Raw genomic sequence first — 21,608 nt, forward strand, 5'->3', positions numbered from 1 at the left:
CCTGCATGCCCGAGAGTTCTCCATAATGTTCTCAAAGGTGTGTGAAGTCTACACTTGGCCAGCGTCGGTGACAATGGCTTAAATCCTTCTCATTTTCAGAAAAAAAACCTGATTAGTATGCCAGCGACGACGGGTTGAAATATTGGAGATATCAAATGTCCATACCAAGTGACACATCTATACTAATAAATAAAATTGAAGTGTCTGCATGTTTGGACGGGCTAATCTCCGGAACGGCTCAACCTATTTTGACGGGACTTTCACAGCCAAGTAGATGATTAACCAAAGAGTAACATAGGCTACTTTTTCAACTGACTATGACTGATGTAAGCTATATCTGTACCAAATTTCATCAAAATCGGTTGAACGGTTGGGCCGTGAAAAGCTAGCAGACAGACAGACAGACACACTTTCACATTTATAATATTAGTATGGATATAGTACTGCATTAAATCAATTATTTAATAGCTAGGCAAGTCTCAACCGTCGCACACAAAGGCCCAAATGCGAGTCAATAAGTTGGCATTAAACAGCTGGCCCGGCCAAGGTCGCTTTATTGACCATTACGACGGAAAACTAAAAATGTTTTCATGTAACAAAGTACCCTTTACAGTGCGAGAACATTCTATGACACATTTTCTTAGCTTTGGGCTTTGAGTGTAACTTTTCCTAGTTAACTGCCGTTAGGTTATACTTATTACTAACTGATCCTCGCGGCTCCGCGCGCGTCCGCGTGGATTTACATTTTTCAAAATCCCGCGGGAAATCTTTGATTTTCCGGGATAAAAGTAGCCTATGTGTTAATCCAGGGTGTGATCTATCTCCATTCCGAATTTCATTCAAATCCGTTCAGCCGTTTTTGCGTGATTGAGTAACAAACATCCACACTTTCACATTCGCACAGGATTTTTGAAAACCTGAATCTACGCGGACGAATCCGATCTAGATTCTCTAGCACCATCTAGTAGTCTATATAGTCGAATAATTGTTTCACAGAACATTTAGAGCTACAGCACTACAACAAAACAATAGCAATTGCATTACAGATAGACGGATAATGCAATTAGGTAAGTACGTGTGTCGTGTACACGCCGCTCACCGTCCGCTACCTACTTATAAATTATCTCTGATTGTTTTCCAGGGTTCTGTATCAAGAAGGAACAAACCGGTTAACTGCTAGTCAGGCTCGCACACGAAGGGTTCCGTACCATCGTACAATACAATATATATAACCAAGATGATGCCCGTGACTTCGCCCGCGTGGCGTGTTTGGTCAAGAGAAGTGGTGCATGAGAAGGGCCCTGGGATTGCGGCGGTAGAGGAAGCATGTGCCTCAATACAGCCGATGAACCCGGTAGCCATCACTGCGGAGGATGTGGCTGGTGCAGTAAGACGGGCCCCGAACTGGAAAATTCCGGAACCTGACGGGCCGCATCCGGCATCACTACTGGCTAAAGGGTTCGGTATGCCATGCGACTTTGGCTCGACCCTGGTCTTAAAAGTAGCTCACAAAATGAAGTCTTATTTTTTTATTTATTTAATAGGAAGCCAACGGTATACAAAGAAAACTAATTATGACGACTTATAAAAACTTAGGACTATCAATCTATACTCACTTACAGGCTAACTCAACATGCTTAACTAGAACTTCTAAATAGTAAAACTTAAACCAAGACATTCCTTGCATAAAATCTATAATAATTAAATTAATTACTCAATAAGCTAAAAGTACAATAATTCTTACAACTAACAATTAAGACTAACGATAATCCCGATTCTCTAGTCTCTTTCTAAACTAAATTTAGAGTATCTGCATCCTTTTCTTTTTACTAATGCTAAAAAAGGAACGGAACATTACTTTCACATTTAAAGACTCTAAATTTTAGTGCACAATACAAATTTAAACAGTAGGTTCGCGAGTGCGTGCTAAAATCACGGGTTTTACCATCTAAAAATTAAATTTAGAAATGTCAAACTGCTTCTGTCCTTTTCATATTACAATAGTAAGAAGAGGGTGCGAATATTCTAAAATTAGGTTGTGCTTAGAATCGGTGCCAATGGGGCCGATTCTCTTGTACACAATCTCTAAACTAAACTAAATTGACAGGTCTAAATCCAGTGCTATCCTTTTCCGCAAGCAAAATTATGAAAGGGATAGCAATATATTTAGACGTGCCATTTTAGTTTAGTTTAGAGATTGTGTACAACGGAATTGGCCACAATGGTACCCTACAATTTCAAAATGAATCTTTTAATATTCCACAGCAGACTTACTATAGAATAAGTATTTAAAGGTTCATTAGGTGGTTTTTAATTTTGTTTTTAGTTTGTTGTTTGACACCTCGATAAAAGACGGCGGCCAACAGCTGTTCTGTTTAGCGGCAATTTGAATCCTTTATGCGACGAGTAAAACGAACGAACGGAACTACTCTCAAATCCCGAAGTTTTACTTCCAAAATTTGAGCTCAATCGGAGTGAACTGTGCCTCAATAGAGCAGTTTCCTCTAAACTTGAATACCTCGACAAAACCCTACCCTTTGTCTAAGGCAGTGGTTCGACCGCCGACGATGAACGAGAAACGAGTAGAACTAGAAACTATAAACTAGTTGGCGATCAGCGGGAAGCGAGTGTGTAGTTTCGATAGTTTTATCGCCGGGCTATAAGTGTGTGTGCAAGTGCGACGATCGATTACTCGCGCAATTCGCCCGCGGTCGGTCGGTGCAAACCTGCGCGCGTTACACGTGTTCAAGCGAGCGAGCATCGCTGAACGAATATCGCTGAGCGAGTTTATTTTTGAAAGCTCGTCGCTCAGCGACAAAAGTAGTCAAGCGTGTCGTCGCCGGCGCGGCAGTGTGAACAGTCAGAGAGCAACTTTTGATATATGCATCTCTTTCGTTTACACGGAATGTACATTTATTGTGCGTTTCTTGAGAGAGATAATCGCCGATAGTTAGTCGTTTTCTCGCCGGCGGTCGGACCACTGCCTTAGGAGGCCAGAGCCACCCTTTATCTAAGGAGGCCAGAACACTGTACAAGCTTTATAAGATACCTATATTCAAATCTTAGATCATAATTAAGGATGCTTGCTCCAATGAGGGTGGCATGTTTTTATAATCCATACTAATGTTATAAATACGAAAGTGTGTCTGTCTGTCTATCCACCTATCTGTCCATCTGTCTGCTAGCCTTTCACAGCCCATCCATTCAACCGATTTTGAATAAATTTGGTACAGCGATAGCTTTCATCCCGCGGAAGGACATAGGCTACTTTTTATCCCGGAAAATCAAAGAGTTTCCACGGTATTTTTAAACATCTATATCCACGCAGACGAAGTCGCGGGCATCATTTAGTTTTAAATAAATAATTAATACAACATAATTCATAAACAAATACTCCGTAAAAATTTAGAATTAAAAAAAACACCTCGACAAAAGATGACATCTCGAAAGCCACCAGCTGTTCTGTTTGGTGGCTTTACTAAAATCTTTTTCGCAACGTCTAACGCAAACGTTTCTTCCATCAGAAGGCTAGGAATGATAAATCTTACCTTAATAGAGCTGTTTCTTCAGAGTTCGTGGTAGGCATACTTGTACGATTTTCGTTACTTGGCCCCGCGATCGGCTCTTCGGCTTCCAACCTAAAAGAGTACACTAGATGTACACAACTCAGACATACCTTACAATTACAACGAACATACACCAACACCATAGGCGCTCCGCACACGTCAAGCTTTCAGAAGGTCAGCTGCTCGATTGCATTAGAATGACAGCTACAATGTCACGATCGCCATCACCTCTGATTGGTTGACGCTCGCTCACTATTGGCTAGAATGCCTTGTTGCAATAAGAATCGCACAAATTCAGCCAATCAAAACAATTGAGATTGTTATGACTTTTATAATAAATTTTTGACTGACTTTATGTAGGGTGTGTGCGTTTCAATATTGCAATCTGTATCATCTTTTGCCAACAAAAAATCGGTCACTGATTTGTCGGACGTGAGCGGAGCGCCTAACGAAAGTGAAATTAATACACGCAGTTAATAGGGTCTTGGACTGTAGTCATAAAATTATGTGATTTTTGTATAGTGGTAGTTTATGTGGCTATAGAATTCATTATTAAAGAGAATAATTTATAAAAATCATGATTTTTATTTATGTTTAACATAATTAATTATTATTAACGTCACCGCTGTACAAATATTTTCAAATTTTTTAACATAAGAAATATTTTCCAGTAGAAATTACTCTATTTATATGTAAAAAAATTGAAAAATAATTGCCGTTTACGCACTGTTACGTCATTATTCTCTTTCCGTACAGTGTGACATTAATAATTAACTAAGAAAAATAAATAAAAATCATGGTTTTTTTTTTAAATTGTTCTCTTTAATAATGAATTCTAGACCCATAAACTGTCGCTATACAAAAAATCACATCATTTTATTACTACAGTCCAAGACCCTATTTGTTAGTTTGGTGATTTCAGAGCCGGGCTAACCTAAGTGGATGAACGTGGAACATGCATGCCTTTGCCTGGTGGGAGGGTTCGGCCATGGCTAGTTAACACCTTACCGGTAAAGGCGTACCGGTAAGCGATGGAGCGTTCCAGCATAGAAACCGACCGATAATATTGTAAGTATATCAAATCTTTGAAAAGAGCAACCTCCGAGTTTCTCGCTGGTTCTTCTCGGTAGGAACGGCATTCCGAACCAGTGGTGGACGCATCTGACGGTTCAAAAATACTTGTAAAAGTTTACTTCAATATTTTTTTTTAAATCAAGGGTATATGGATTTAAAGAAACTGCCATATCCCTTTCAAGTTAGCTTCCGTCTTAGAATGCGTCACCACTTACCAGCAGGTAAGTGGTGACGCAGTCTAAGATGGCAGGTCATAGTCAAGGGCTAACTTGTGTCGGAACAAAAATAAAAAATGCCTTAAAATTAAAATGATATAATTATATAGGTATAATATATAAGTCAGTCAGTCAGTCAGGAGTTTGAATTTTATATTATACAGATTTACCTAGTTTTGACAGGAACTAAAATTGTCAACACAAATTCAAACCCCCATTTTACTTACCATTTAGGGGTTATTTTCAAAATCCTTTCTTAGCTGATGTCTACGTTATAATAGCTATCTGCATGTCAAATTTCAGTCTGATCCGTCCAGTAGTTTGAGCTGTGTGTTGATAGATCAGTCAGTCAGTCAGTCACCTTTTCCTTTTATTTATATAGATTACTCAGCATTATTAAATATAAGGTTACACTTGTTACTCGCTTCTCCACACATATGAATCCATGAATGAATGAAGGAATGAATTAATTATGCTTATTAGTCTATTTTGTTATTGTTAAGTAATTAAGATCTAAAACTATGCTGTATATTGATTTATTTCTCCATTGCCTATGTCCCACAACAGTAAGTAAATATAGTAATATTAGATGATGACCACAGCTTCGTCCATGTAGACTTAGGTTTTTTTTAATCCTGTGGGAATCCTTTAATTTCCCAGCACAAAAAGTAGCTTATGTCTATCCCCAGGTGCTAGCTAACTCTCTGTACCAAATTTCGTTAAAATCGGTTAAATCGGGCTGTGAAAAGGTAGAGAAAACAATTTTTAAAAAAATTGTCTTTTTATCTGTATGTTCCGGCGAATCTCTGAAACCGTTAGACCTATTTTGACAGGACTTTCACTGGCAGATAGCTAAGATTACAAGGAATAACTAGGGTTATTTTTATTTTAAAAAAATAATTAGGGTTTCGCAAAAAAAAAAAAACATGAAATCCAATATACTAACATTTGTTATTCTTTTATGCCAAGATTGAACCGATTTGGCTGAAATTTGGAATGCAGATAGCATATAGGTACCCTGAATTAATACATAGGCTACTTTTTATTTAAAAAAAGGGTTCCTACCGGATTTTTAAAAACATTTATCCACGCAGACGAAGTCGCAGGTAGAGCTAGTTATAAATTAAAGTTAAAAGAAATCTATTTTAGGGAGGAAATAAAGGGGGAAAAGAGGCATAGATAGTTGCCTAGGCGCTGCTAAATGTGCGTGTAATTTATACAGCAACGCAAGAAAAATTATAATGAAAATATAAAGTTTGCAAATCTCTCCATAGTTTGAGTAGGTAAGTTACGTGAACACTTAAATCGTTATGAAGCTCGGTGTAGGTGAACAAAAGTGTCAGAAACTTAGACAAACTTGAAAGGAACTTACCTGGAGTTAGATCACAGTCCTAAGGTTTTGGAAAACTTTACGTATTTAAGGGATTCTTGAGAAAACAGCCACTACACTTCACAGTTCACTAAACATAAACATAGACTGCTGCGGAGCTCGACGTCGTATGCTTGAATCAGGTGCTCAGTGCGAGCTGCATAGAGCAACTTCCGGCCGATTTCACGACGCATGCGCGACTGGCTGCTGCACAGAGTACGCAACGCAGGGTACAAGAACGCAGTGTTGCCGCTTGTCACACAGCAACTACTCTAAGCACAGTAACGGAGCGAACGCTCTAAAATTTTTGTGTTGTTTCGGATTGACTATGCTGCGTAGGCCCTATTGGCCGCTACAGTGTCACCGGGGGGGCGCTCTAAAACCAACTTAAAGCTTTTTATAGCTATCCCTGAGTATACCTATAGAGTGGGAGGCTCTAATTTGTTTGAACAAAAAAAATCGCAGTAGTTAATTAGTTAGTTAACTATACGGGGACAACAGAATTAGGAATTTTAATATGCTCTAGTTATATTGTTGTAACTAATAATATTATGCTGAAAACGACTTATTTCTAAATCCTAACTCTGCGACTTGTAGAGCATGGTAGGTAGTAGGTACAATTACAAAAACTGGCTAGAGTGAGTAGAGTGGGCCACACATTCAGGATCAACATGCTCATAACGACCTATTCCTAAATCCTGATTCTACAACTGGTTAGAGCATGATACAAAAACTGTCTAGAGTTCAGTGAGTAGAACGGGCCACAGATTCAGGATTAACATGCTCATAACGACCTATTTCTAAATTCTACCTCTACAACTGGTTAGAGCATAGTACAAAAACCAGTGAGTAGAGTGGGACACACATTCATTATTAACATGCTCCTAACTACCTATTCTTTAATCCTGACTCTACAACTGGTTAGAGCATGATACAAAAACTGTCTAGAGTTCAGTGAGTAGAACGGGCCACAGATTCAGGATTAACATGCTCATAACGACCTATTTCTAAATTCTACCTCTACAACTGGTTAGAGCATGGTACAAAAACTGTCTAGTGTGAGTAGAGTGGACCACAGATTCGGGATTAACAAGCTCATAACGACCTATTCCTAAATCCTAGCTCTACAACTGGTTAGAGCATGGTAGGTACAAAAACTGTCTAGAGTGAGTAGAGTGGACCACAGATTCGGGATTAACAAGCTCATAACGACCTATTCCTAAATCCTAGCTCTACAACTGGTTAGAGCATGGTACAAAAACTGTCTAGAGTGAGCAGAGCGGGCAACAGATTCAGGATTAACATGCTCATAACGACCTATTCCTAAATCCTTACTCTGTGATTGGTAGAGCATGGTACAAAAAACTGACTAGAGTGAGTAGAGCGGGTAACCGATTCAGGATTAACATGGTCCTAAAGACCTATTCCTAAACCCTTACTCTGCGACTGGTAGAGCATGGTACAAAAAACTGACTAGATTGAGTAGGGCGGGTGGATTCAGGAATAACAGAAGTGGAAACAGGGAAGGCTTTCTTTAACTTGCTTGATTTGCAAAATTGACATTTTAAAATTATTCCCTAAAATTGAGGATATTCCTAGTAGTACTTCCAACTCCTTTGGAATATTCTATATGCTAACGGCTAACAGCCTTTGAAGTAGTACTTAGAAATTCTTTGGTTCTGTCTGTGGATGTAAAAAGTACTCTGTGGTCTGTGGAGTTAATACTCTACGCCCCCTGTGAATGTCAATCCTTCTATATTTTCTGTCGGTGATGTCAATCAAGTAGGTACCAAAAGCTGTGACCAAAAGTGTTGTTCCCTTAGATGAATGTATACTATCTCTATGGTTGTTCCTGTTCCTACTAAATAGTTAGGATTTACCCTAGAATAATAAACCAACATCAATGGGATTTACTAACTTATTGGGGCCGATTCTCTAGTACACAATCTCTAAACTAAACTAAATTAACAGGTCTAAATCTAGTGCTTTCCTTTTCCGCAAGCAACATTATGAAAGGGATAGCAATAGATTTAGACGTGATATTTTAGTTTAGTTTAGAGATTGTGTACAAAGGAATTAGCCACATTAACTACCTACCTATTCATACTATTTCCTAACTATACGATTGGTATTTGCTATAGCATGTACAAGTGAGTAGTCTGTCGATTATAAAGAGTCTACCGAAATATGAAGAGATAATAATATTTTTTTATGATGTCTTCAAAGTTAAGAGTTTATAAATCTGGGTATTTTTTCATATGATTTTCATATAAATAACTAGGTACCTACAGGAATTCAAACTTTTGGGCGGCAATATTTAAATGTTTAGAAAGGTCTCTGAAAATGTTAACTTTTTGTTAAAATTCAATTCATGTTAATGAGTTACCTATACCTACTAATAATAATAATTATACTGATTATTATTATGTAGGTATTTGAAATTGCGGCTTTGGTCCTTTTTTGAAACTGTCTAGCGCCATCTAGTGAGAGTCAACAATATTATTTCATGTATATAAACATAAAGCGCTAAGAAAAGTGGGTTTTCCTGAAGTATCTAGATCCGAGTAGTTGTAGCGGCGTTGCAGAGATGGAGTACCTAAAATCTAAAATTACTAAGACGCCGTTCACACAGCATTAGCAACCGCACGTTGCACAAATTGTAGGATGCATCATGCATGGATCAATGAAGTTCTAAAGGCCTTTGGCAGGATGAATCTTCAAAAAAAAGTGCGGGCGGTGTTAATGCCTTGTGTTAATGTAAACGGGGTCTAGGGCCGACACAGACGGAATGTCCAGATTTGCAACTAGCGTGGCCCCCTCAGTCCCTCTCGCTCAAGCAGATTTTCTTACTTGTGAAATGTCATTCCTTCTACACTTCACGTTGTTTGTCAAATACTTACGTACAAATACATTTTGACAAACAAAAAAAATTGGCCACGGTGATAAGGACAAAACATAATCATTTTGTCACGTTCTAACAAGAGCTTAAATGCATTTAGCTATCTCGCTCTAACCGTAAGTGTCACAATAGGGCAACTTCTAACAGTCCTTATTCTGAGGTAAATACCGTGAGGAATTGTGTAGGTACCTTCATTGATAAAAGGAGAACAATAATTATTATATTATGTAATTCAACAATTTTCAGGAGAGGAGAAAAACACAACTTAAATGATATTTTATGAACTTACAGGACTTTTTAATTACCCTTGTTTGCTTCTGACGATAATAAATAATATTATGATGCCCGCGACTTCGATCGCGTGGATTTAGGTTTTTAAAAATCCCGTGGAAACTCTTTAATTTTCCGGGATCAAAAGTAGCCGATGTCCTTCTCCGGGATGCATGCTATCTCTGTACCAAATTTCATCAAAATCGGTTAAACGGATGGGTCGTGAAAAGCTAGCAGACAGACAAAAGGAAAGACACACTATCGCATTTATAATATTAAGTATGGATTGAGTGGACCTCCTTCTATAATCCCTATTTCTATCGGTCCTAACTGAAAACTGTGTGAAAATGCACACACTAGTTTTCCAGATTAGCCCGAAGCGAACACAAACGGCGGGGCGGGGGAGTTCTTTCCATCATCATCGTCATCATTATCATCAGTACGCGGCAGAAAATAATGTACATCGGCCATTTGAATGACATTTCGGCTCTGTAGAGCGTTGTCTCTGTCACTCATACCTATCGCCAATATAGCTGTATAACATTTTGTGGGTCTCAACGACAGAGACAATGCTCTACACATCCGCTATCTCCTTCTAACGATCGATGTACATTACTTTCTGTCGCGTACTGAACAGAGATAGCTTGCATCTTGCTTCAAGAGCCTCAGGAGCGGACTGAATTCCGGTTCAAATCCCAACCGTTGCACTATTGTCGTACCCACTCCTAGCACAAGCTTTTCGCTTAGTTGGAGAGAAAGGGGAATATTAGTCATGATTAGCATGGCTAATATTTTTTTAATAAAAAATTAAAAAAGAACAAGCCAGTGAACGCCAATGCATAGACATATATGGGGTGGAATACGAACAGGCTGCAAAGGTTAGTGGTGCGTAGCCGGAATCGAACATCCGACCTGCCGACTCCTAGCACAAGCTTTTCGCTTAGTTGGAGAGAAAGGGGAATATTAGTCAATTAATATGGCTAATATTCTTTTTAATAAAAATAAAAAAAATCTTTTATCAAACTTTTATCCCGGAAAATCAAAGAGTTCCCATGGGACAAAAAACTAAATCCACGGGGACGAAGGTTCAGGCATCATCAAGTTTATCAGTTGTCATAAAATGATGTATAACCAACTCAAATACAAACAATTTTAGACTTGCTTTTACACAAGTTTAAAAATCTATTATAAGTGTGCTCTTAAAAGCATATTATACAGTCAAAGACTATGTAAATGATAAGAAAGCTTGGATTTGACTCGCTCCAGCAATGCACGGGGCTGCAATTGCTTGTACAGTATGGTATTTAATAATATTGTAAATTGATCTCTTGAAAAGAGCAATCGCCGAGTTTCTTGCTGGTTCTTCTCGGTACGAACGGCATTCCGAACCAGTGGTGAATTAAACTAGTTGACGATTGAAAAGCACTTGTAAGTTGTAAAAGTTTACTTGAATAAAAATCTATTCTATTCTATTCTAAAATAATGTAGGGAAGTAGTATTTTTTACCTCCTAGAATCGTTTGCGTTCGTAGGTTCTTCGTCAACCTGCATTGCCACCTCTTCTGCCCTTAGTGCAAGAATCCTCGGCAGCAACTCGTCCCAGTCGAAACCAAGGTTGTCCATAGTGATAGGTATCTCCTCACTTATCTCGTAAATAAATGACTTAGAAAGAGCCGCAGCTTCTTCCCTTTTATAGTTTTTTTAAAGATTCACTGGCTAACAATAGTCCACTTAAATCACTTGAGTAATGAAATTGCGATGTAGAATAGAAATCTATGACTGATAACTAAAAAAACAAATCATTTTTTATTTAAAACATGTTTAAAACACATGTTTTAAATATTCGTTTTTAATTTTTTAACTATTCGCGTCACTTTATCGAAATATTAAATAATAATTTATTAATGTTGCGATACACCGCATACAGAACTATATATAGGATTATATATAGGATTTGTCCTAAAATCAACACACAAAATGAGCGCGAGAATAATTATTGTGACATTTTTCACAGTTATTTTTACAATAATTATTTACGTCACTCTATCGAAATATTAAAAAATAATTGATTAGTGCCACGATAAACTTTGTGCGCGGGAGATTTTACGAACAACCATTAATAGAGTAACAATTTTATTCGCGATTTTGTTAAAAAAAAATTTTTTTAAATATAATGGAGTCCGATACCGTGTACTTGAGGTGTGTCAACTATCAAGCATAAAGCACGGTAGACGACTGATTCTGATATAAGTATTTCTATTGAACATTAACCATTGATGATCGTCAGCAAAGTAATTGTTAAGTCAGTGGTTTGTATGGATTATGTACACACCAAGCGCAATGGCTATCGTGAATTCATAGAAATCATCACCCACATTATAAATGCGAAGGTGTGTTAGTTAGTTTGTCCTTCAATCACGCCGCAACGTAGCATAGACATGATTTTTTGCAAGGAAAGATGATTTTTTTGGAAAGTAACATAGCATCACTTGTAAGTTTGTACTTTACAGGAGGGCGTGTGACAGGTCGAGGTGGCAATCGGGGTGGGGAAGCCCCGCACAGCCCCCGCACTATACCGGTGCGAGATAGTGCAGCTGACATGCGGGTGTGCGAACCGTCCCCCTGTCGCGTATTATACGGATTACAGGAAAATATGACACGATCCCGTAAAGGGGTTATAGTACGTGACATTAGCTATCAAACGACCCCTAAAGTGCTTATGCAAAAGTGTATCGTTTTCGAGTTATTCATTTTTTTATTTTTTTCTAGGTAAAGGGGTGTTTGCCACTTAAAAAATTAGTAAAAAAAAGAAACAATGTGTTTCATCAGTTTTTTTTTATTTCTTGCTAGTACATATCCTTGTTAATAATAAACAGGTACAAAATAAGAAAAATCTTCAAGCATTCTAAAATTACAGCCCAAAAACTGTACAAGTTTTCAATTTTTAAATTTAATTTCCTTTGAATAACTTGCAAATTTTCTGTAAAAATGACTATGGCACTTATCCTGCGGATTATTTCAAAAATATCTACGTATCGTTAGCTATCCATTGGTCCATAAATATTACAGGAAAAATTATAAAATCAAGAAAAATAACACAACAAAGTGACGTAAAAAATTCTAAGAAATGCTATCGTCAAAGAATTTAATCAGGATCAATAAAATTTAAAAACGACTTTGATGCAAATTGGTTAAATATTATTTTTTATTGGGATCAAAAGGTAAAATGAAATCAGTCAAGTGCGAGTCGGGCTCGCACACAAAGGGTTCCGTACTATCGCACAAGAAATAGCACTTTTTTTTATTTTCATGGCGGCTATTTCGTAATTTTTAGTAAGTATTTGTTCTTATAGCGGCAAAAGAAATAGATATTCTATGAAAATTTCATGTTCGTCCGACCATCCGTCCGGCCGTCCGCGTCCGTTTGTCTGTCAATGGACTGTATCTCGTGAGCCATAATAGGTAGACTTGAAATTTTTACAGAATGTTTCCTTGACAGACACGTCGGACAGACAGACAGACAACAAAGTGATCCTTTAAGGGTTCCTTTTTTCCTTTTGAGATACGGAACCCTAAAAATGACTTACGTGTTAGAACTTGCAACGATCGGCTATTTTTTTATACCGCGAAATCTTTCACGGGTTTTTAAAAACCAAAATTCACACGGACGAAGTCGCGGGCAGTAGGTAGTGGGGATGTAATAGGTTCTCTAATAGTAATTAGGGAGTTCTCAGAGTTGCCATTGCATAAACATTTTGTTAAGTCAAGATAAATAAACAATTGAGGAATTTCTTGGTTACAATGTTGCATGGGAGCACTTTGGTTTTGTGAGCGTCCTACTCACAGACCAATAACATAATATTATACAGTGCCACAAGGCTATCTTGGCGCGTGGCGAAAATCGGAACTAAAGTTGCCGTCAAGGGTCCCCTTTGTTCTTGTTTGAATATTCTAAACCTTTGTTCTCCAACAGCGCCCCCCTGTCAATGTCATTCATCACCACCGCCACCACTGAGTCGGTGCCATTTTGTTTGTTCAATGGCCCTGTCCATACGAAGTAATAAATAAGTCAATGCCATAGCCTAATTATTTGACTTATCTTTGATTCGAAAAGCTAGCAGACAGACAAACACACTTTTGCATTAATAATATTAAATGCTAGATGATGCCCGCAACTTCGTCCGCGTGGATTCAGGTTTTTGAAAATCCCGTGGGAACACTTTGATTTTCCGGGATAAAAAGTCGCCTATGTGTTAATCCAGAGTATAATCTATGCTCATTCTAAATTTCAGCCGAATCCGTTCAGTAGTTTTTGCGTGAAGGAGTAACAAACAAACACACATACACACACACACACACACACACAACAAACAACACACATTCGCCTTTATAATATTAAGTACCTAGTGTGTAGTGTGATTCCTTGAGCTTAGTTCTGTGTCCTAAGTTATTCCTTGTTCACTTGGTAATACAAGCCAGTTTCAGTAGTTTGTCTTGCTCTTTTTAGCTTTCAGGATTTGGAAATCGTCGACAACGCTCTACAAAGCCAAAATGTCATTCTAAAGGCCGATGTACACTACTTTCGGCCTCGTACTGTAATATAGCTTATCAAAAACGCTGCCAGTGTGCCTCGGCTCCGTTCTGTAGGTGTGTGTTGCGCCTAACTCATAGAGATTGGAGCCTAAACATATCTACGCATGTGCCTAAACTTTACAATAGCTTATAGTACCAACGTTGTATTGTATATTTTGTATCCAATGTTCTAGATGTAGAACATTCTTTGTCATTTATTGGTGTTGTCATCGGCTGAATGAATCATGGCTCTCATCTAGTTACAAATTGATTACTTTTATTTATTTTTAAACTAGCTGATGCCCTCGACTTCGTCCGCGTGGATTTACATTTTTAAAAATCCCGCGGGAACTCTTTGATTTTCCGGGATAAAAAGTAGCCTATGCGTTAATCCAGGGTATAATCTATCTCCACTTCAAATTTCATCCAAATCCGTTCAGTCGTTTTTGCGTGATTGAGTAACAAACATCCAAACATTCAAACATCCAAACATCCACACTTTCACTAATATATTATTAATTAATTAGGATTTGGATTCTGGTCATTTTGAAATTCGTCATCTTGGTTTTTTATTATTTGTTATTAAAGCGGCAATACAAACACACACTGAAAACTCTAGTAGCTATTACGGTTCATGAATGACAGCTCGCTGACAGACGGACGGACACAAACGGACAGACTTAGTAATAGAGTCTCGCTAGCATTTTTCGGGTACGGAACCCTAAAATATTGTTTAGACTTTACAGCAAAATGTACCTACATAATATGCAATATCATACGACTATATTGTTTACATTTTACTAACAATAAGAATTTGTTCTAAGTATTTTATCTAAGCAAGTTTAAGTATAGTATAATAACAACCTACAAACTGCCTCAGCATCACGGGGTCGGGTTTAGATAAACGTGCCTTATGTTATGGGAACCTTTGCTATTCGCTCATACCCACCATACAAAATGATTAGTTCAATTCAAGGTACATTATCTATTGCTGACAAATATAATAACAAACAGAGCAAACACCTGCTTAAAGGTCTTCACACATCATCACTTCAGACGTCCACAGCTGGACATAGGTCTCTTGTAGGGACCACACGCCACGGTCTTGCGACGCCTGGATCCAGCGGCTCCCTGCGACTCGTCTGATGTCGTCCGTCCACCTAGTGGGGGGGTCTTCTAACGCTGCGTCCCTCGTCCAGCGTCTGCTAACCTTGGGACCCCAACGTCTATCGGTTCTACGGACTATGTGCCCTGCCCATTGCCACTTCAGCTTCGCAACCCGTTGAGCTATGTCGGTTACTCTAGTTCTCCTACGGATCTCCTCATTTCTGATTTGATCACGTAGAGAAACTCCGCACTCTCTCCATCGCCCGCTGAGTGACACTGAGCTTTCTTCTGAGGCCCATAGTTAGCGACCATGTCTCGGATCCATATGTCATCACTGGCAACACGCACTGTTCGAAGACTTTGGTTTTCAAGCACTTAGGAATTTCGGACAAGGTCTTCACACACTGGACACCAATCCAACACAGTTCCAACTCCAACTTTCGCTTCAGCATCAACGAGTCTTTAGTGCAGTTTCAGACACCAGGGCTGCCGTCCTTTAACTAAAAAACCGGCCAAGTGCAAGTCAAACTCGCGCACTGAAGGTTACGTGTACTACACTCTATACAGTCTAGAGTCGTATTTTTTCGACATTTTGCACGATAAATCAAAAACTATTATGCATAAAAATAAATAAAATCTGCTTTAGAATGTAAAAGTAAAACCCTTTCGTATGATACCCCACTTCGTATAGTTATCATAATTTGAAAATTACAAATACTTACTTATGTATTTGTTCATGAACATATTTTAATTTTGTTTCTGTGATGTAACCACAAATTCACTGTTTTCGGATTTATTCCTTTACTTGTGCTATAAGACCTACGTATCATGAGTATCATGACTCTATTAAATATTGGAGATTCCACTATAAGAAATACAAATACATGAACACAATATTTGCATGCTTCCTATGAGAGTGGTGTTGGAGCGGAATTTGAGTGGAGTCGGCATCGAATTTAATGTGCGAAGGCCTTTAAGTCTCAATCTATATACCGCATAATTTTTAGCTTACGCGTAGTTACATATAACTAACACTCATTTAACTGAATGTAGGTACCTATCGAATGGCTAATCCGCACATAAATCGTGTTCTACGAAGCAGACAACATTACCTACTAATCATCATCATCATGATCAACCTATCGCTGGCTCACTACAAAGCACGGGTCTTCTCTCAGACTGAGAAGGGTTTTGGCCATAGTCTACCACGCTGGCCATGTGCGGATTGGTAGACTTCACACACCTTTGAGAACATTATGCAGAGCTCTCAGGCATGCAGGTTTCCTCACGATGTTTTCCTTCACCAGTAAAGCAAGTGTTATTTAATCAATTAAAACGCACATAACTCTAAACGTAGCATTTAGTTTTGAACGCTATACATTGCGGGTTTGAAAAATACTAAATCACTAAAACTACAAAATGAGGCAAATGGTTATTGGTATTGGATTGTGTTTAGAAATTATGACAATAACGCTAAGTATTTGCTAGCGTTCTGGTTACACCCTGTTTTATACTCGCGAACTCTTACTACCAGCGACTAAATAAAATCGATAACAAGCTTATGCCCACGACTTCGTCCGCGTGGACTACATAAATTTCAGCCCCTATTTTACCCCCTTAGGGGTTAAATTTTCAAAAATCCTTTTTTAGCGGTTGCCTACGTTATAATAGCTATCTGCATGCCAAATTTCAGTCCGATCCGTCCAGTAGTTTGAGCTGTGCGTTGATAGATGAGTCAGTCAGTCAGTCACCTTTCTCTTTTATATATTTAGATAAACATTGGGGCCGATTCTCTAGTACACAATCTCTAAACTAAACTAAATTAACAGGTCTAAATCTAGTGCTTTCCTTTTCCGCAAGCAACATTATGAAAGGGATAGCAATAGATTTAGACGTGATATTTTAGTTTAGTTTAGAGATTGTGTACAAAGGAATTAGCCACAATATCCTACCGAGAAGAAGCAGCAAGAAACTCGGCGGTTGAAGAGTAGACGGTCCTTGCGGCTAATTGGCACCCGCTCCAAAAATATTATTAAAAACTACGTACCTACATTAACTCTTGTTTACACAATATAATTTATTATTCGGTAATACATTAAATTCATAATTTTTTTTGTTATTGTTAGTGTTTGTGTTTAATGAAACTGATCTTAATTTTATTTTCTCGCCAAGCTTATGTCTCAGGGCACAGGCTGAACGGTTCCTTACTCGGGCCTGCGAGCCATTTGATTCATTTCTTCATAAACTTTTCTCTTTGCTCTCTATTTGCTGAATACGTTACGGTAAAATATTGTTGTGATGCTAGTTCTGAAGTTTTCTGTAAGTATCTGGGGCACTCTTGGTTTGTTCGTTGGAGTTTTTTGATTGACGCAATAAATCAATTATCTCTTTCTTTCTCTATATATAAAAACGAATCAAATCTCGAGAACAGCTGAACCGATTTCGCTAATTCTTTTTTTATAATATTCCTTGAACGAGGATGGTTCTTACGGAGAGAAAAATTAAAAAAATTAGAATCGACTGTTAGGCGGTACGAAGTTCGCCGGGTCAGCTAGTTGCTAGAGCGTAGCGAAACCAATAATTAATCTTTGTTTCTTCATAAACTTTTGTCTTTGCCCTCTAATTGCTGAATATGTTACGGTGAAATATTGTTGTGATGCTAGTTCTGAAGCGCTCTGTATCTGGGGCACTCTTGGTTTGTTCTTTGTAAGACATTTTTCAATAACTTTCAAGGTTGGAGGTTTTTGATTGACTGAGTAAATCCATATCCATACTAATCCATATTTCTTCTTCTTCGTCGCAGCACTCGTTGCAGAGCGGTCGTGTTCAGCACGAAGCAACGTCTTTGAGGGCAGATGTTATACGCCTCACAAGCATTCGCCACTTCTCGCGCTTTGTCGCGTATTTATAGCCGTGCAAAGTGCAATCCATCCACCACGCCTAGCGCCTTACAATTTAAGAAACGCAATTTTTAATATTGATAAAACAATTTCTGTGCTCTTATAAATCACGAAGGCGCAACGAAAATAATAGAGCGGTAATAGCTATAGATATTAAGAAGTATAGTAATAGATATTAAGAAGTCGGCCTCGTTCTCGGGAGGTTGGGGGTTCAATACTGAGCACGACAGAGCAGGGCAATGGTCAGGTAGCAATGTCTTTTACACAAGTAAAGCGAAAGTCCAAAAATCGCGAATTTGTGGTTGCATCACAAACAAAAAAAGTGTTATTTACTGAATGATGGTACGGAAACCTTCACGTAGTATCCTAATCGCACTTGACCGGTATTTAGGGTTCGGTACCTCAAAAGTAAAAAAGGAACCCTTATAGGATCACTTTGTTGTCTATCTGTCTGTCTGTCCGTCTGTCCGTCTGTATTTCTATCTGTCTGTCGTCTCAGTCAAGAAAACCTATAAGGTACATCCCGTTGACCTAGAATCATGAAATTTGTCAGGTAGGTAGGTCTTATAGCACAAGTAAAGGAAACAATCTGAAAACCGTTACTTTGTGGTTACTACATCACAAGAAAAAAAAAAGTGTTCATGAACAAAAAATTAATAGGTATTTTAAATTTTCAAAATAAATTAAAAATTAAAAATATAATTTATACAAAATAGGTACTAAATTACCCTTTTTGATGGTCGGTTGCTCGATTTGTAAGATATGGTGGTGATAATTACTTATTACGTGAACTTAAAACTAATGCTACAAGGGTTCCAAACGCGCCCGTCTGAGAAGAGCCTACAACAAACTCAGCCGAGTATATAAATAACTAGCTTATGCTCGCGACTTCGTCTGCGTGGACTACACAAATTGCAAACCTCTATTTCACCCTTAGGGGTGGAATTTTCAAAAATCCTTTCTTAGCGGATGCCTATGTCATAATAGCTATCTGCATGCCAAATTTCAGCCCGATCCATCCAGTAGTTTTAGCTGTACGTTGATAGATCAGGCAGTCAGTCAATCAGTAATTTCCTTTTATATATATTATATATATAAGTAGAAGATATTTAATAATGGTACTATTAAAGGTTGTTTAGGTGTAATGAATATTATAATATCTCGAGCGAGTACAAGGAACGCTGGTGCACGGATAAACCCGACCAAGTTTTTGCTGCATCGGAACGATATATGTAATATTGTAATAATTAAAAATGTATGTTTGTTTTAAATAATAATAAAAAATATATTGCTACCAAGTGATCCGAGAGTTCTAACGCAGCCAGGTTTAAAAAACTCATTTGTTGGCACTGAAAACTCTTGGGAATATGGAAGCTGTAAAGTGCAAGCGGTAAAGTGTTAAAAGTGTTAACAACACAAAGTTTGTATATGACGTCGCGGCCGCGCCTCCATCACGCTCGCGGTTGATCCATTATTCAGATAAATTAGTGTTCCTCGGGAGAATAAAAGGGTAGATGAGCCTCTTGTACCAACAACTTTACAGAATGTGTCATAAAACAAAATAATAAAACAAAACATGACTGCCCTACCAAAATAAGAAATAGGTACAAAAAAGTAAAAAAAACTGATTTAAAAATGGTGGCACACAGCCCCCATATTGAATTTTTATTTAAAACTAGCTGACCCACCCCGGCTTCGTCGGGTGGAGTTTAGAAAATTGAGGGGGAGGTTGAATTAAATTTTCTCTCCGTAAGAACCATCCTCGTACTTTAAGGAATATTATAAAAAAAGAATAAGCAAAATCGGTTCAGCTGTTCTCGAGATTTGCGATCAGCAACACATTAAGCGATTCATTTTTATATATTACTAGCGACCCGCCCCGGCTTCGTACGGGTAGCTTATTACAATTTTCGTAAAGATCCAATTAAAAAAAATATAGCCTATGTCACTCAGGAATAATGTAGCTTTCTACTGGTGAAAGAATTTTTAAAATCGGTTCAGTAGTTCCAAAGATTACCCGCTACAAACAAACTTAACGACATTACTTCTTTATAATATTAGTATAGAAGTATAGATAGAGAAAACAGTCCAAGTGCGAGTCAGACTTTTTGGGTAAGTATATAGGTCGTCAGTTACTCAATTTTGGGTCGGGAAATATTAGAAACACCATGGAAACACCACTGCATAACTTTAATAGCGAATAATAAATTCGCAAAATATTTTTATGATTCAAAGGTGCGCAGAGATGTTTTATAAAGAATTTTGGCGTAGTTAATCTAGTTAAGGGACTTAGAGGGAACACGACAGGGTGACGCGAGACGGACGCGCGACAGGGAAAATTCGTCGCGTGAGTGGCATGTTATGATTATCTCCAAATAAGCATAGAAACAATATTAAAATCATTTACATTTGTTATGTTTTTTCTCACTCGTATGTGGAACAGGGCTCGCTACCTTTACGGCGGTTACGCACTCATCCGATCCGAGTCCGTGAAAATACGTTCCTTTTTGTTTTGTTTGGGAGCTTACGACACATTATGTCGGATGACGGATAGAACTCGGATAACGAAAGTGCAGTGCGTAATCGTCGTTACGCACTGCATCCGATCCAAATCCGAGGAAATTCTACATAGAAAATTCGGATAAAATCCAAGAGCCGATTTTACAATGCGTCTGTTTTGACGGAGATTGCTTAGGTAATATTGTGGTTAATTCGGTCCGTAAACAAGAATTCGTGATATTCTTAATTCACATATCTAAGTAGTACAAAGTACAAATTCAAATCTAATCTAATCTAAATCAGCCTGTGCTGTCCCACGTCTGGGCAAGGGCCTCAGAATAGTAGGTATCTACTTTTTAACCGACTTCCAAAAAGGAGGTTCTCAATTCAGCCCGTTTTTTTTTTCGACTTTTTTAAAATACAAATGGTACTAATAGGGCAAGATCCCGATAGTGCCAGACCTGCCTTATTTTCTGAGTAACAAAATGTCTGGGATAGAGTAGTGTTTGTGCGTACTTTTAACGTTCGCATATTTGCTAGCTTGAGCCAGAGATCTATTACTAAGTACTTAATCATCAACCAATAGACGTCCACTGCTGGACATAGGACTCTTGTAGGGACTTCCACACGCCACTGTCTTGCGCTCCCTGGATCCAGCGGCTCCCTGCGACTCGTCTGATGTCGTCCGTCCACCTAGTGGGGGGTCTTCCAACGCTGCGTCTTCCGGTGCGAGGTCGCCATTCCAGCACCTTGGGACCCCAACGTCTATCGGTTGTACGAACTATGTGCCCTGCCCATTGCCACTTCAGCTTCGCAACCCGTTGAGCTATGTCGGTTACTCTAGTTCTCCTACGGATCTCCTTATTTCTGACTAAGTACTTAGCATAGTATAATAGATCAATGGGTATAAACAAACAGCCAATAATAATGGCCTGGTACGCGGCCCCAGTGTCAGTTTCGCGGAAAATAATATGGTGTAATCAAGGCACAAAACACGTGTGGAACATATGCGAAACGACGCTAAAATAGAAAGCCTTAGTTAATATTCACTGCGTCTCTTACTGTCTCTATTGACACCCAAAAGATATAATTTGCCTCCATAAGTGAAACTAACACGGGTCATAAACTCATATGTGTG

The 21,608-nt window shown here is 38.4% G+C and overlaps 1 protein-coding gene across 3 annotated transcripts in view; it reads right to left on the reverse strand.

The window, feature by feature from the left end:
• LOC117995356 (protein NDRG3-like) overlaps positions 1 to 6,408 on the reverse strand; it is a 65,066-nt gene extending 58,658 nt beyond the window's left edge. For all 3 annotated transcript variants that reach the window (XR_011238428.1, XM_034983369.2, XM_069508705.1), the window contains exons 1-2: positions 6,228 to 6,408; positions 3,549 to 3,638 (exon numbers count right to left, since the gene is read on the reverse strand). Coding sequence is in view for 2 of the 3 variants with exons in the window: in XM_034983369.2 (XP_034839260.1) it covers positions 3,549 to 3,586 (38 nt within the window). In the remaining variant the exon portion in view is untranslated. The remainder of the gene's footprint in view (positions 1 to 3,548; positions 3,639 to 6,227) is intronic.
• Positions 6,409 to 21,608: the final 15,200 nt, after the last annotated feature.

The sequence above is a fragment of the Maniola hyperantus genome, chromosome Z (assembly GCF_902806685.2).
Source record: "Maniola hyperantus chromosome Z, iAphHyp1.2, whole genome shotgun sequence".
In the NCBI taxonomy this organism is placed as follows: domain Eukaryota; kingdom Metazoa; phylum Arthropoda; class Insecta; order Lepidoptera; family Nymphalidae; genus Maniola; species Maniola hyperantus.